We start from the raw sequence: 12,787 nt of genomic DNA on the forward strand, positions 1-12,787 counted from the left end.
CTGAACAAAGGGACTAATGAGCTGGGGATATGCTGAACAAAGGGACTAATGAGCTGGGGATCTGCTGAACAAAGGGACTAATGAGCTGGGGATCTGCTGAACAAAGGGACTAATGAGCTGGGGATCTGCTGAACAAAGGGACTAATGAGCTGGGGATCTGCTGAACAAAGGGACTAATTAGCTGGGGATCTGCTGAACAAAGGGACTAATTAGCTGGGGATCTGCTCAACAAAGGGACTAATGAGCTGGGGATCTGCTCAACAAAGGAACTAATGAGCTGGGGATCTGCTGAACAAAGGGACTAATGAGCTGGGGATCTGCTGAACAAAGGGACTAATGAGCTGGGGATCTGCTGAACAAGGTGACTTATGAGCTGAGGATCTGCTAAACGAGGGGAATAATGAGCTAGGGATCTACTAAATGAGGGGACTAATGAGCTGGGGATCTACTAAATGAGGGGACTAATGAGCTGGGGATCTGCTGAACAAGGGGACTAATGAGCTGGGGATCTGCTGAACATGGGGACTAATGAGCTGGGGATCTGCTGAACATGGGGACTAATGAACTGGGGATCTGCTGAACAAGGAAACTAATGAGCTGGGGATCTGCTGAATGATGGGACTCATGAGCTGGGGATCTGCTGAATAAGGGGACTAATGAGCTAGGGATCTGCTGAACAAAGGGACTAATGAGCTGGGGATCTGCTGAACAAGGGGACTAATTAGCTGGGGATCTGCTGAACAAGGGGACTAATTATCTGGGGATCTGCTGAGTGGTGGAACTACTGAGCTGGGGTTATACTGGGCACCTTTTAAAAGAAATAGAAAATCAACACACAGGGCATTTCCCAAACTTCTTTAAAGCTTAACAAAAAGCATCTCCGGAGCATCAAGAAATACATAAAAAAAAGTATGTTAAACTGGTAGGCACTTTAATGTGTGTTAAAGTAAAAAAAAAAGTGTAAATGAGCCCTTTATGTTTCTTTCTAAAAGTATTAATACATATCTGAAAAATGTGGATTGAATTTGTATTCAGCCACCTTTACTCTGATACCCTAGAGTCCACCTGTGTGTAATTTAATCTCAGTATAAATACAGCTGTTCATGATGCTGTTTGTTCACTAATGTTCTCTAACAAACCTCTGAAGGCTTCACAGAAGGCCAAGGAACACCCCAGACAGGTCAAGGATAAAAGATGAGACCAAAATTGAACTTTATGGCCTAAAATCAAAATTCTATGTGTGGCAGAAAACTAATGCTGCACATTACCCTGAACACACCATCCCCACCATGAAACATGGTGGTGGCAGCATCATGTTGTGGGGATGCTTTTCTTTAGCAGGGACAGGGAAGCTGGTCAAAGTTGATGGGAAGATGGATGGAGCCAAATACAGGGCAGTCTTAGAAGAAAACCTGTTAAGAGTTCGCAAGAGACTTGAGATTGGGGCGGAGGTTCACCTTCCAGCAGGACAATGACCCAAAACATACAGCCAGAACTACAATGGAATGGTTTAGATCAAAGCATATTCATGTATTAGAAAGGCCCAGTCAAAGTCCAGACCTAATACAAAAACTTGCCACACTTTTCAGATATTTATTTGTAAAAATTTTTGAAAACCATTTATCATCTTCCTTCCACTTCACAATTATGTGCCACTTTGTGTTGGTCTATCACAAAAAAACCCAATAAAATAAATTTACGGTTTTGGTTGTAACATGACAAAATGTGGAAAATTTCAAGGGGTATGAATACTTTTTCAAGGCACTGTATATCTTTCACTTGGATGTTATAAGTTGCACTGAGTAAATACAAAACAAAACAAAAACTGTCTTCATTTCAGGCTACAAAGCAACAACGTGATTTTTTTTTTAAAAAGGGGGGCGATTCTTTTCTATGCCCATTGTATGTGTTACTCCCTATACTTGTATGTGCTACTCGTTGTACTGAAACAATGCTGAAACAATCTACTTTTGTATACTGTGCTTGAAACCACATATATTAGGCTAGTCCTGTGTTTTGTAGCAAGACAGCTGCACGTAGCAGTCTCAGAGCTTTTAGATGTTTACACCAGGGATAATTTTACAGGCAAATAACATGCATAACATATGTTAAAAGGTATATATGTTCCTAAAGAGTATGGTAAACCAACATTTCATATTCATGCCTACTGTACCATGTACATGTGTTAAAAAGTATCCTGTTCACTTTGAATGAAATACTTGGTGTTCCTGCCAGCCCACCTACTTTCCTATTTCAAACTGACCGTGCTAGGCATGAGAGCACATCCATCCCAGTGTGGTCAATTTTCTGGCTGTACTGGGAAAACAGGATGCCTGTCCTCCAGTGGTCACACTGACACCTCCACCTGTACAGCCATTCACTGGGCAGAACAATCTACTGCTGTTTCTCCATCCTGACCTCTACACCCCTTATGCAGCTGAAAACAAACATCATTTCTATTTTAAACTGAATGGGATGTCTTACAAGGTATGTATTTACATATACTTTAAGGCAAGATTTTTATTGAAATTAATGCTGGACAGTTACTTACCCAGTACTTATAAATGGCACTGGATAAAGCACTGCTGGACAGTCCTTGTGCCAGTTAATGTCTGTGAACTTGGCCATTATCTTCAGCACTGTTCACAGACAGTGCACAGAGCTGATCTGAGCGGCACTGTGCATGGTCATCACTGTGAATGGCCCTAGAGTTAATCTTAACCACAAATGTAAACAGTTTACTGTTCACATCTGAGGGTCCTTCTCTCACTACAGAAAAGGGGGAGGAAAGAGGAACTAATAAATGAACGAGTCACTTATTTGTTACAAAAGAAAAACACAGCAGTGGCAGCAGCAGCATATAAGGATCATTTTTTTAAGCCTTTCATCGCCATCCCTGTACATCTGATTTGCATCTTGCTTCTCTATGGTATCTACATATTAACCCTTCACCTTCCTTATCCTATGCATTTACATATTAACCTTTACATTTCCTTCCTCCCACTCTATGTGACCTGTTCATTAACCCCTTAATCTCCTCCTTCCTCTGTGCATGTGCTGTACGTAGTGAACCAAACTGTCTTGTTTATCTAGTGCACCAACCATGTGCCCAACCTGTATGCATTGTATCTAGTGTATCATTACCAAAGCTCCATGTTTAACCCCCTTAATATTTAATACCACGAAAAACAAAGCTCTGTCTCAAAAAATGAAATAAAATTAATTTGGGTATAGTGTTGCATGACACAGAACTGTTAGTCATTTATCACGACACTCTAAAATGAAAAATGGCCTGGAAATAACATTTTTACCATTGTTGAGATATGAGACCTGTACCCTCTGATGCCTAATAATTGGCTCATCCCTGTGACTGCTGCCCCACTGGATGATAAATGGGTAACAGAACCCAGCTCTGGATCAAGGGCTGGGCAAGATTTGCATTACAGATCACTCTACCCAAAACAAAATAAAACCTTGTGGCTGGAATCGGGCTTTAAATATAAATCCGAAAGCGTCTTAAATGTGCTTCATTTACATCAAACTCACAACGAGAAATCAGGATTGAAGATCATGGTAAGTTGCAAAATATTTTTATATGTTTCGGGGGAAAACAACTGTCAACATCCAGTCTAATCTAACCTTTCAGCAACAGTAAGGAGCCTTTGAAATGCTGCCTTTTGGGTCAACCCTAGGGGTTGTTTTACCATTGCGCAACTTTCCAATTAAACATAGCTACCAGCAAACAAACTGCAGAGGGTTCTTTTTTGTGTTTAGCTATCAAGATTTCCAGTGCTCTGGATGAAATTTGGCATCGTTTGGTAAACTAAAGTTATAATGGAAGATTACAAAGCAGAATGGTGACAACTCTCCTAATTAGGTCAACACAAAAGAACTCTAGTAAAGTCAATTACTGTAAAGAACATCTTCTAACAGGAAGAAAAAGGCTACTAGCAAAATCCCCTTTTTCAGAAAGAACTAATTTGGGGCTGATGAGCACATACAGGCACTTTCTTAGTAACAAAACATCACTTAAATATCAGAGGACCAAAAAGAAAAATTGATAAACCCGCTTCTACTGCCAGGCAACCAAAAAAACAACAAGCACTAAAATGCCACTGCAAAATGAAGAAACTGTCTTGTATAATTAGTGATATTTTTATCTACGATGATTTCGAGTTTGACTTAAAGTTAAAAAAAATCCTCTAATCAAGCTCTTGATCAAAGGAATGGAACATTTTTCTGACATAAGCACTCTAGAAAAATACTGCTGATAAGAGACTTAAAGGCTTCTCTTTTATAAAAAAGAATACTTTATTTCAGTTAAGAATAGTATAGAACCATCTAAAGCTTTCGTCTAATTCATTACAAAAGATTCCAGATCTGTAATCAGCCACTGATGAGCAGAAATACACAACTAAAACACAAAGCATTACAAGTTATTTATGCCACCTGAATACTTTGTCCAGTGCCTACCTGTCTACAGGTGAAGGCTTTGAGTTCCTCGGTTTCTTAACCTGGGCATACAGTGCCTCCATTTGCTTTCCATCTCTTGGACTTTGAGGTCTACTGTTCAAATTAAGGGTACCGCTGTTAGGAGTAGTGTCATACTGGCCCGTAGTAGCATAGGTTGGATCATCCGAGATGCTGTAATTCTTTGAATATTCTTGAATTTCTGCATAGTCTTTTTCTCGAGCTTGTCTCTCTCTAATTTCTCGCGTTTTAGCCTGAATCCTGTGTAAAAAAGAAATGCTTAAAATGCTGGAGATTTGGATCTGGATATAATTACTTAAAACTAGAATGGTATTTTCACATTGAACAAAATAAACAAAACAACACACTGACAGTGCCATACTAAATTCAACTGTCCCCTCCTTTACCTTCTTACATTTAAAGTGATTCTTCAGGTTTTTTTTTTTTTTAAAAAAACAAACATGTCATACTTACCTGCTTTGTGCAAAGGTTTTGCATAAAGAGTCCCTGATCCTCTTCTTGGGTTCCCTGCTGGCGCGCCCCCTTGACCAGTGCCCCCAAAAGCAAGCCACTTGCTATGGGGGCACCGGTGTGTGCTTGCTCTCGAGTCCTGCTCTACACGTCCATAAGACACACAAAGGTGCAGCTCGACCCCATCCCTCATTCTCTCCTCATTGGTTCACTGGTAGTATTTGACAGCAGTGGCTCCTGCTGCTGTGTCTTAGCCAATGTGGAGAGACAGACCCAGGGACAGCAGAGGCTCCTGTGCAAAGCACTGGATCGAGAGGGTGTTCAGACGAGAATTGCGGGGTTGTGGGGGAAGTTTTTTACCTTCATGCATAGAATGAAGCCTTTACAACCACTACAATGCACATTTACACTGTCAGTAGGTCCATGGTTAGAGCAAAGAAATAACAAGAGACTAACCTATTTTTGTCATGAATGCTACAAAGATATTCATTTACATTTTCCAAAGATGGAGTCACTGAATTGTAATGCCACTGAAATAAAAGCATTCCATGGTGGTTTAGGAGGCATGGAACTCATCCACCTAGTAGAAACGTAAAGGCTGACCTTTAATACTACTGATATTTAAAAAAAATGTACTCCCTTCTCTTACATACTATACTGGCCAGGACACCAAAACAAAAATTCAACATTCTGGAGTAATAGCAGCGCACCCATAGTTTGCTGTGCAGGAGGATCAAAAGACTGATACTCTGCAAAGAGACATAATGAGAATAGGAGGGAAAATGCCAGATTACCATCACTGACAGCTGCCACCTGTAAACAGGTTGAACGAAAGCCACTGCATGTGAAATCGGGAATTTAACATTATAACAATAAATTGTTTAAACACAACAGATGAGCAAACCCTCTCTAAGAAAAATAGCACATCATATTATACAGCTTTTTACACATAGCACTTAAATCATATTAGCCCCAAATCAACTTGAATCATGCAGATGGATATTTACATCTGACTGTCATCCAATCCGTTAGACCAGTGGTCTTCAAACTGCGGCCTGGGGGCCGGATGCAGCCCTTTGCTTGCTTTTATCTGGCCCTTGGGGCATTATTCCCCTCACCAACAGCAACAGTAGGGCATAGTTCCTTGCATTGACACCAACCATGGGGCACTATACCTTCCACTGACACCAATGATAGGGCACTATTCCTTCCACTGACAACAACGATAGGGCACTATTCCTCTCACTGACGCCAACAATGGGACACTATTCATCCCACTGACGCCAACAATGAGACACTATTCCTCCCACTGATGCCAACAATGGGACACTATTCCTCCCAATGACGCCAACAATGGAACACTATTTCTCCCATTGATATAAGTGATGGGGCACTTTATCTCCCGTTAATACCAATGATGAGGCATTGTTTACTCCCACTGATGCCAGTACATTTTCTGCTCCCACTGGACACAATCCGGCCCCCCTAAAGTCTGAAGGACAGTAAACTGGCCCTTCGTTTATAAAGTTTGGAGACCCCTGTGCTAGACTGAAGGGGAATGGATACCCATCCGTCTGCTTTTAGCATGTCGGATGCAGGCAGGTGTAAACCGACATGGCCATTTTAAATCCGCTGCTTCATAGAGGGCAATAGATGGTCCAATCCGGTCCGCCTGAAAAATGGACATGCAAACCTGATCAGTCAGCCCGTGTGAAAGGTCTCTTAGGGATTCCCCATGATCTTTCTCACTCGCTCATGAGATATGGATGAAGTAAATGTATGGAAAAAAGCTACTTCCTGTTTTTATGGAAGAAATGGCATAGAATGGAAACTGGTCAGACATTTTTCATTGTGCTTTAAAAAAACTCTTCGTGTGATCTTAAGTGCAAAACTAGAACTCTTATTATCTGTATCTAGAAAGCCTCTGCAAAGCATGATCCTAGATATCTATTTATGCAATGGTGAATATCAGAAGCATGCATTTAAACACAAACGAACAAAGGCACACACATTTAAATGATCCTATTATCTCCTATTATGAATTTAGGATATATGTAATTTTCACTGAATATTAACAGACCAGCTAGCTAACACATCAGGAGAGTTGACTATCAGGTTAGTAAATCATTTCAGGCAGACATCCCCCCCATTGCTCATTATGAAAAGCAGTAACCTGTGTCTTGCCGACAATGATCACTACTTTCCAAATAGTCAAATTAGGTTTATTGCCAAATGACAGTCACAGGAGGATAACATGGACAATGGAATGCCCAAGCATGCATATCTGTTCCTTTTCTGACCACTGAAGTCCAGATCAGTGCTTTGAATGACACTTTCATACATTCAGCAGTTACTTGTGTAGGAAAGCCTTTCTAGCTGCTGCCACCCCTCACCTGGTGTTGAGGTGTAGATTCTTCAAATGGCACCATCTACAGAGTGGAAAGTGGCATTTGTCCTCTCATTTTGATTAGATTTCCATCTACCTCCTGTCACATTTCCGAGGCAGGAAGTGAAGACAATTTTCCTGACAGGTTCATAGACAGCATTATAAACTTTTCACATACTAACAAAACTAAAAGTTTTTGCTAGAGTCCTACTTGTACTACAAACTCTGTTTTCATCTGCAGCTCAAAAGAAACACAAAACTAGACTGGCAGGTTATTATGTGCCAATACAAACACTGTCAGATGCTTTAATAAAAAGGACAGTTGTTGTCCAGGGATTTTTTGTACCCTGGAAGACAGATGTACTACATGATGCGTAGGCTGAGAGCACAATCCTCCAGTCCATCTCTACGTGTCAGGAAAAGAGCAGGGGAAAAGGCCTCTTCCACTAAGCCAATGTTCCAGGCATACTACTTATTATAAACTATACATTTAAAATGCACATATACACCTTCAAAAGAAAGTGGAAAAATGTCAAGCCTGACGGATAGTGATTACACAATATACACAGGTGCCAGTCTGATGGACCATTACGGTGTGCTGCAGGGCTGCTGCCTCTCCAGAAATCCCTGACAATTAGGTGAGCCGCTGAGGAAGCAGACTGCTGTTACTTGGCACAGCTATCTGACAGGAAGATATTTTGACAGCCATCTCTCTGCACTTCCACATTTCACTGCACATTTCAATTCAATACAGACCTATAACGCAACATTTACTCTGGAAGGTGAAAAAAAAAAGCTGCATTTAGAGGAGTTCCATCTGAGCGCCAATAAGGACACTACCAACGTAAATTTAGCCTACTCTGCAGCACAATGTAAGCCGTGTACAGCCAAAGTAATCAGAATCTTGAATTATTAAAAATATTCTTAAAGGAAACCTATAGTATAGAGACTTCCATTGCAGACCCTCTCCTTCTAAATACATTGAGTTAATGGCTGTAATGCTAATCTTATGGCATCAGCATTCCTATATTACTTACTCAAAACAAGAATGCAGATTAGTTCTGACTGATCTGCATGTTCATTCCAAGTCAGATAGTCAAAATATTAAGACCAGACAGCCAGGAAAATAACATTTTTCAGAAGTTAAAGCAGCCTTTGTATTTGTGTCAACACAAATGTTCCTTCAAGTGATACCGTAGCTAAGATAACAGACTAAACCCGACTATACATGGATCGATATTTGGAAGGTTCAGCAGGGACTGGCCGAATATCGATTCATGTATGGGCAGGTTGATTGTACCCAAGTTGATCCATCGATTAACTTGGGTACAACCAGCCTGTCGGATTTTTCTGCATGTGACTATTGCCAGTGGCTATATCTGCTAGCAGTAATCATTGTATTCTGCCAGCCAGGAAAGCTCCCTGCGCTCACCCGCTGGCAGAAAACAATAGCGCGGCAGGAAGGATTCACCCGTCAACACTAATTGTGTTGATGGGGGAATCGAACAACTTTCTTTCCTTCCATCCATGGTGGAAGGAAAGAAAATCACATCATCTATGGGCTGCCTAAGAAAGAAACCCTGTCAAAAAGGATTACCAACACTTCTCTTTCTGCCAAGTAGTGTGTTTGTTGTTAGCTCTGTTCAAGAGTTATGGGCACTGCAACTGACACTTACGGGTGTACTGGATATCTGGTCCACTGCTGGGCATGGTGGTTCAGGCCGCTGGTCACTATGTCACTACTGGATATACAATAGTAGTGATACAGCAGGTGGTAGGAGAAAAACATGATGCCCAGTGATGAACACACTTTACAACATACCAGAAAACTGATAACAGCAGCTCTTGAACAGATCAAGTATTCAATACACTGCCCGCCAGAAACAAAAGTATAAGAATCGTTTTACAAGGTACACTCACATCTCATTGTTACATTAGCTACAGGGGTGCTTTAAAAAAAATTCTCCATTCACAGCTTTTCAGTTTCAAGTGCGAGGATGTTGATGGTGGTAGCCTGGTGGACAAATAATGGGTTAACTTTAGTCCTGCAGGACTATGCTATTGGCCTCCATGGCCACATTTTAAAAGGAACCAAATTAAGAAGATGTTTTACTCTATTTCCAAACAGATTTCAGCTAGGGGATAGCCAAATATGAAACCAAAGCCTTCCAACAGTTTTGGCACAAGTAGTACAGAGTGGATGCTCATAAGAAGCATCTAGTGTAGTACACCCGGTATTAGTAATCACACGGTGCTACAGTCTTACTCAACCTCATAGAAGGTGTTATACTTAATGTGAATTCATTAAAAAGGTGATCAGGGCTCCATGTCATGCCCCTGGATCTGATGGTAAATTACCAGTTAAGCAGCAGAGCTGTAAAAATCTGCATGTAATTCCCTATACTTACGTCTTGAGTTTATGTATAAAATATGCTGATAGAAAGCACAATAGTAATTTAAAGGGTGGATTGATGACGCTGGGACTTTGAGAGTTAATTGTATATCATTGTCAATAGTATAAAGATAGTTCCACTATGAAGCATCCACATGCTAGGTAGGCAGCTTCTGCAAACTAAAGAGCTACCACAGTCTCCTTGGGTTTGTGAAGAAAATATTTGGATCTGGATCTGAAGTGCCACACCAAAAATGTTCATGTCCAAATGAAGGTTATTCCAAACATAAAGGAGTACAAAAGACTTTGGCTGTTCAAAGCATATTCTAAACATTGCTGTGCTGCTGTGTTATCATACTGTTCCCAATAACTCATCATATGCGGAGTCCTCACACATTGTATCTATTTTTCAACAAGCCCTGATGAAGGAGGCAAAGTCTGGTCCATGAAACGCAGTGGCTTTTTATCAGCTGATGAATACAGATTGTTGTGATTTAAAAGGTAAAGGCATGTGTGACTGAGTGGTTAGCACTGCTCCCTTGTGAAGGTCTAAATCTTCCAAAAGGTTATGCTGCAAAAAGATGTGCATTTGCTTCAGTCTACATTAACTGGACCATGAGTGTATGTTGGTATAAGTGCAGTAGCAACATTAAAGAGAGAAACTAACATCAACAGTTTCCTTAGAAAAGTTTTATAAAAAACGTTGACCCACTATAAATGAATAATAAATGCCATGTCGTAAAAACCATGGTATTTTGGGATGACTGACATATGGGGTCAGCAGTTTACAAGCTTTTAGAAGTACACTTAGCAACGGCATATATGACAACCATGTGGCAGACATCCCTTCTTTCCCATGTTTACGCGGGGTCAAAAATTATAGTATTTTCTGACATACCATTTATCAATGATCCTAAAAGTACTGTTTAAAAAAGCGACAAATGTTCCCATATTCCTTTTAATCTGACCAAGTACAGGTTCACATGACCTCCTAACAAAAAGCTGAGGCTATGTGATAATATACAGAAGATACAGCATGTGTCAGCGTTTTGTAAGCAATAGTAACATCTGCACCATATCTCTTTTTTATTACTAAAATTTTATAGTCACTTTAAATGCTCTTATCTGTCTGACTTAGTGCTGTAAAACAGAGAAAGGGAGGGCACTCTGGGGTTTGTAATGACCGGGTTACTCGAAGAGGTCAGAAGGTGAAAAGCATGCGCCACTGGCAGCTGTGCCCTCAGATAGATGAAGGTTCAATATATCTGTAAGCATACTGTAACTATATATAAATATGGGAATAGAATAATAATAATAAAGTTCAGAATGTGTAATGACCACACCTCAGTTGCAAAGTATAAACTGAGATGTTCAGCATTTGAAAAGTTTTAGGCACGGTTGGAAAAAAACTACAGTATAACATTTTATTACCAACTGTGACTCCAATGTAGAGATTCACCCTCACTTCCTGTTCCTGTGACACCCGTTAAAAAAATGGAGGATATGTGTGTCACTGGGGCACTATTGTGATGCTCCTAAAAATTTGTTTTGTAAATGCCTCTGTGGGAGAGATTTCCAATCACTATGTTGAAATGAAGTAAAATCACATCAATAGGGACATATAGTAAGTACAAAGCAGACAAAGGCTCTAAAGTAGGAGTGTGCAACCTGCAGGCCACATGTGGCTCCAGAGTTTAGCATGCAACCCAGGACCGTCTGTATAGACACCAGGGATGTCGCGCAAACATAGCAGCTGTGGCAGCTTACATTGACAAGCCCGGCAAAGGCATGATTGGAGGGATGCCGGAAATGCCATGTTTTCAATAGCACCGACAGCAGGGAATGCAGGGGCGCCAGGTAAGTAAATGTTGCATGGCCAGGTCTAGGAGGGTGCTGGGGGGGCTACGCACCATACCCTTCTCCCCCCCCCCATGATTTCAAATGCACCACCACACAGGCTACATTCACACCAGCAATTAGGGCCAGTGCAAATCGTAGCGGCAATACCTTCTGGCGCTCTCAGCAGGTAGGTGTGGCTGCCAACCCAGTTCACTGGCAGCTGCATCATTCGTGTTTCTCTACATTACCAGCAGTGATCACTGATGGAAGCACTTTGTCTGCGTCCAGCAGCAATCATTTCTGGCTGAGCAGAGGGCCGCTAATACAGGGGCAGGCAACCTTAAAGAGGTGGGTATTTACCTGAACAACATGGGAGAAGTCAAAGATCACCGGGCACAGTGTCACCCAGCATCACATCCCCACACCTGATTTAAACCTCTAATCGCCGTACTACTAAGTCACCATCTCATGCATTGCACAACAATCATGGGTTTAAATTAGGCGATGAGGAGGCAACATATCGCCTCCTCGCTACCCGTCACACACATGCAGATTGCATTGCAGAGAAGCAGCAGTGTCTGCTGCACTTGTGAAAAAGCTGTTGTGTCTGGCAGCGGCTTTTACCGCCCCCGATCCCTACCCCCTTTAGCTGCTGAGGCAACATCCAAAGGTGTACACATGCTGCAGCAGGAATTATACCCCCCCCCCCCCCACCGTTACTTTTAGTGGGTGCTACTGCCTGTCAATCGAGGCCCATGTAAGTAAATGAGACCACTCTGCAAGTGTACCACAACTGCATGCTTCTGTGGGGTTCAAGGGGTTAAAGCAGGTGGTGAGAAAGCAACACAGCGCTGCCTGTTTAACCCCTTGTTTGCTTTACTGTACAAGGTTGCATTGCACTTGCAGAGTGGTCTCATTCACTTGAATGGGTCATGCTTGGCAGGTGCTAAACCCACCAACCATGACAGAGTGTAGGAACCAGCACTACAGAGAAGACATCAACCTTTGCAGCTCTTGCTCCCTATTACAGCTCCATATTTACAAGTAGTCACTCTGCATCTGTCTGAGACTCTAGGATGGCGGGTCAGCAAGCCCAAACTGTGATCTACCAATAACCTGGCCGAGATCTACTGGTAGATCACAATCTACTTTTTGCTGACCCCCGCGCTAATAGGTGTGGTCACCAGCAACCTGTCATAGTGAGCGGGGCCCAGCAGCCGCACCTACCT

At 41.7% G+C, this 12,787-nt stretch overlaps 1 protein-coding gene across 10 annotated transcripts in view; it reads right to left on the bottom strand.

Moving 5' to 3' along the window:
- The window catches only part of PARD3 (par-3 family cell polarity regulator), an 814,686-nt gene that overhangs the window by 202,316 nt on the left and 599,583 nt on the right, over positions 1 to 12,787 (bottom strand). For all 10 annotated transcript variants that reach the window (XM_089668705.1, XM_089668703.1, XM_089668701.1 and 7 more), the window contains one exon: positions 4,474 to 4,731. In XM_089668705.1, the coding sequence (XP_089524831.1) occupies positions 4,474 to 4,731 (258 nt within the window). The remainder of the gene's footprint in view (positions 1 to 4,473; positions 4,732 to 12,787) is intronic.

This window comes from Staurois parvus, unplaced genomic scaffold, assembly GCF_062004578.1.
Source record: "Staurois parvus isolate SC_StPar_1 unplaced genomic scaffold, SC_StPar_1.0 ptg000061l, whole genome shotgun sequence".
In the NCBI taxonomy this organism is placed as follows: domain Eukaryota; kingdom Metazoa; phylum Chordata; class Amphibia; order Anura; family Ranidae; genus Staurois; species Staurois parvus.